Source organism: Asparagus officinalis, chromosome 3, assembly GCF_001876935.1.
Source record: "Asparagus officinalis chromosome 3, Aspof.V1, whole genome shotgun sequence".
In the NCBI taxonomy this organism is placed as follows: domain Eukaryota; kingdom Viridiplantae; phylum Streptophyta; class Magnoliopsida; order Asparagales; family Asparagaceae; genus Asparagus; species Asparagus officinalis.
The window spans coordinates 43,891,437-43,894,176 of record NC_033796.1 but is presented as its reverse complement, the minus strand read 5'-3'; the positions used below and the strand labels follow the sequence as shown (position 1 = coordinate 43,894,176).

The 2,740-nt window shown below is 45.1% G+C and overlaps 1 protein-coding gene across 1 annotated transcript in view; it reads left to right on the top strand.

The window, feature by feature from the left end:
• LOC109833972 (peroxidase 17-like) overlaps positions 994-2,740 on the top strand; it is a 2,784-nt gene continuing 1,037 nt past the window's right edge. The window contains exons 1-3 of the mRNA XM_020401858.1: positions 994-1,336; positions 1,616-1,807; positions 2,647-2,740. The exon at positions 2,647-2,740 is cut by the window's right edge and continues 1,037 nt beyond it. Of these exons, the coding sequence (XP_020257447.1) occupies positions 1,115-1,336; positions 1,616-1,807; positions 2,647-2,740 (508 nt within the window). The 5' untranslated portion in view covers positions 994-1,114. The remainder of the gene's footprint in view (positions 1,337-1,615; positions 1,808-2,646) is intronic.

Below are 2,740 nucleotides of genomic sequence, written 5' to 3'. Positions count from 1 at the left end.
AATAATATCATACGCATGTCAATATCCAAAAGTCAAAAATAAAACAAGTTCGACGGCAACCCAAGCCAATGTGTGAGAAATCAAACTGAACAGCGCTTTGAGCGGCATATGATGACTGGTGACGGGCAACAACGCGACTGCGAGAGCTGGGTCCACGGCAACGGAGTCTACTGCAGGAGCGGGCGAGGAGTCGACGGCAGACAGCTGGGTCACAGCGGCAGGAGCTGGGCGACGGATTTCGGCGAGAGTGGTTCACGACGACGAAGCTGGGTCACGGCGAGAGCTGGGTCACGGCCGGCGGGAAGAGGCGACGGAGTCGACGGCGACAGCTGGGTCCGCAGGCAGGATCAAGGCCGACTCGGGGATTTTCGCTGAGAGCTGGGTCACGTGCGGCGAAGCTGGGTCACGGCGAGAGCTGGGTCACTGGCGGCAGGAGCGGGCGACGGAGTCGACGGCTGACAGCTGGTCACGGCGGCAGGAGCCGGCGACGGACGATTTTTTTTTTAATTTAGAACCGGGTGAAAGGGAATTTTGAGGAGAGAGGTTTATTAATGGGGAAAGGGATATTTTAGGGCTTTTAACCTTGCCTTCTGTATATAATACAATTATAAATGGTATTGTAATTTTAGAATTTGGGTTTAAAGATAAATACAGAAAAAGAGTTGGGCTTAGAGATACAAACAATATTGGGTGGGTTTAAAAGTAAATGGGAGTAAACAAATGGACCTAAAAGTAAAAATCCCTAAAAACAATCTTGTCGCGCTTTACTAAGGGGCTGTTGCCGCAAGAGGTGACGACAACGAACCCAGTGGGCGAGGAGGAAACCAACGGGGGCCCCATACGGACAGCCTCCACCGAGGAACCGGGTTCCTTCGCTTAGCAGGCTCTACGCCAATTGGCCCATCACTTCGCGGGACAGGATAACTAGTGTTCCGCCCTCGAAGTCAATCTCTCGCTTAATTGCATCCTGCTCGTACTGCCACTTTTCTCATCAACACCACCACCATAAATAAGTTGTACATGCAGGGTAGGGTACAATAATAGTCTCCATAATTAGCAAAGAGACGCCTTAACTTCGCCACTGACTTTGGCCTGTTCCTCTGAGCTCACTCTCATGGCTCCTAGCTTCTCTCCCCTTCTCTCCCTCTCCCTGATCTTCATCTCCTTCATCGATCTAGGCGCCCCTGTCGTAGCCCAACTGCAGCCTGGATTCTACGACGGGCCGTGCCCGGACGCAGAGTCGACGGTCCGGGACGTCGTTCGTCGAGCCATGGGAAGAGAACCGAGGAGTGCGGCCTCGGTCATGAGATTGCAGTTCCACGATTGTTTTGTTAATGTAAGTTTTCAGCTAGGTAGTTTAATTGGTTGATGGTCATTAGTTTCGATCTGGTTAACCTGACAAGAGTACCCTCTGAACCACCTTGGAGGTTTTGCACAAAACCCATAAATTAAATTTGTCAAGTCTTGAAAACCTCCTGGTTTCCGAAATCGTACTAAACGAGCTCCTGAACCCTGTGTTAATGGATTGAATAAGACGTCCTAAAACTAAACGCCTCGGCTTTGGGTTGTTTTGTGTCCTCTAATTACTGTGGTGTGTGCATGGTTTTCGAGCTAGGGATGCGATGCGTCCTTGTTGTTGGACGACACGGATACCATGCTCGGAGAGAAGCTGGCCTTGGCCAACATAAACTCGCTGAGATCGTACGAAGTGATCGATGAGGCCAAGGATGCTTTGGAGGCGATTTGCCCCGGGGTCGTCTCGTGCGCGGATATCGTTGTCATGGCTGCGAGGGATGCCGTTGTTTTGGTACGCATCAATCAGTACTGTAATTAATTCTTTAGGATTTTTAATTAGGGGATGCATGTTGGATATGATGAGTACGGCTAGCTATCTCATTTAATGAGCTGTTAAAGTATAACGATGAGGTTCATCTATTGAGCTACTTAAAAAAACGTATGGATGATATATCTTTTAGTAGCCTATTTAAACTGAATATATATTATATATATATATATATATATATATATTATATATATACTTTTATATAATATATATATAAATATATAATAGTATTATATATATATATGATACAGATAAGCATTCTTGAGTATAACTTAAATTTAGTCTTTTTAAGTGTAGATACACAAGAGGAATTAGAATCAATAACCCTCATAGCCATGATTATGCAATGAACTGAAGCTCGAGAAGTACAAAGGCCCACTCTTGGTAAATGTGGGCCATAATGCGCGTGAATGCATAATCTTTGGTGTGTGGCAACAATTTTTTTTCCTCATACTCTTGCGCACAAAAATTATTTTTTTGTTTTTATTTTTTTGTTTCCCTAAAAACTGGGAGTTTCTTTTCTTGTTGGAGGTTCTAAAGGTTTAATTTTGCACTTAACAAAGACTTTCTCCGAGTTAATGCATGGATCTTTCTCATAAAGAAAACGACTTAAAAAGCAATATTTTGACATGAAGTTTTCACATAACAATCCCAATTTTGTGCCATGTTCAGCTAGGAGGGCAGTTATAACGCTTTACACCGCTAAATTTTGAATGCCCCATTGATGAAACATAAACCCATGGAATTTACTACACACCATTCTATCTGAAGCTCTGCTCTGTATCCTTTTCGTGTATATGTAGAGCGGAGGTCCAGATTGGGAAGTAAAACTCGGACGCTTAGACAGCCTGACGGCGAGCCAAGAAGACTCGGACAACATAATGCCAAGCCCACGAG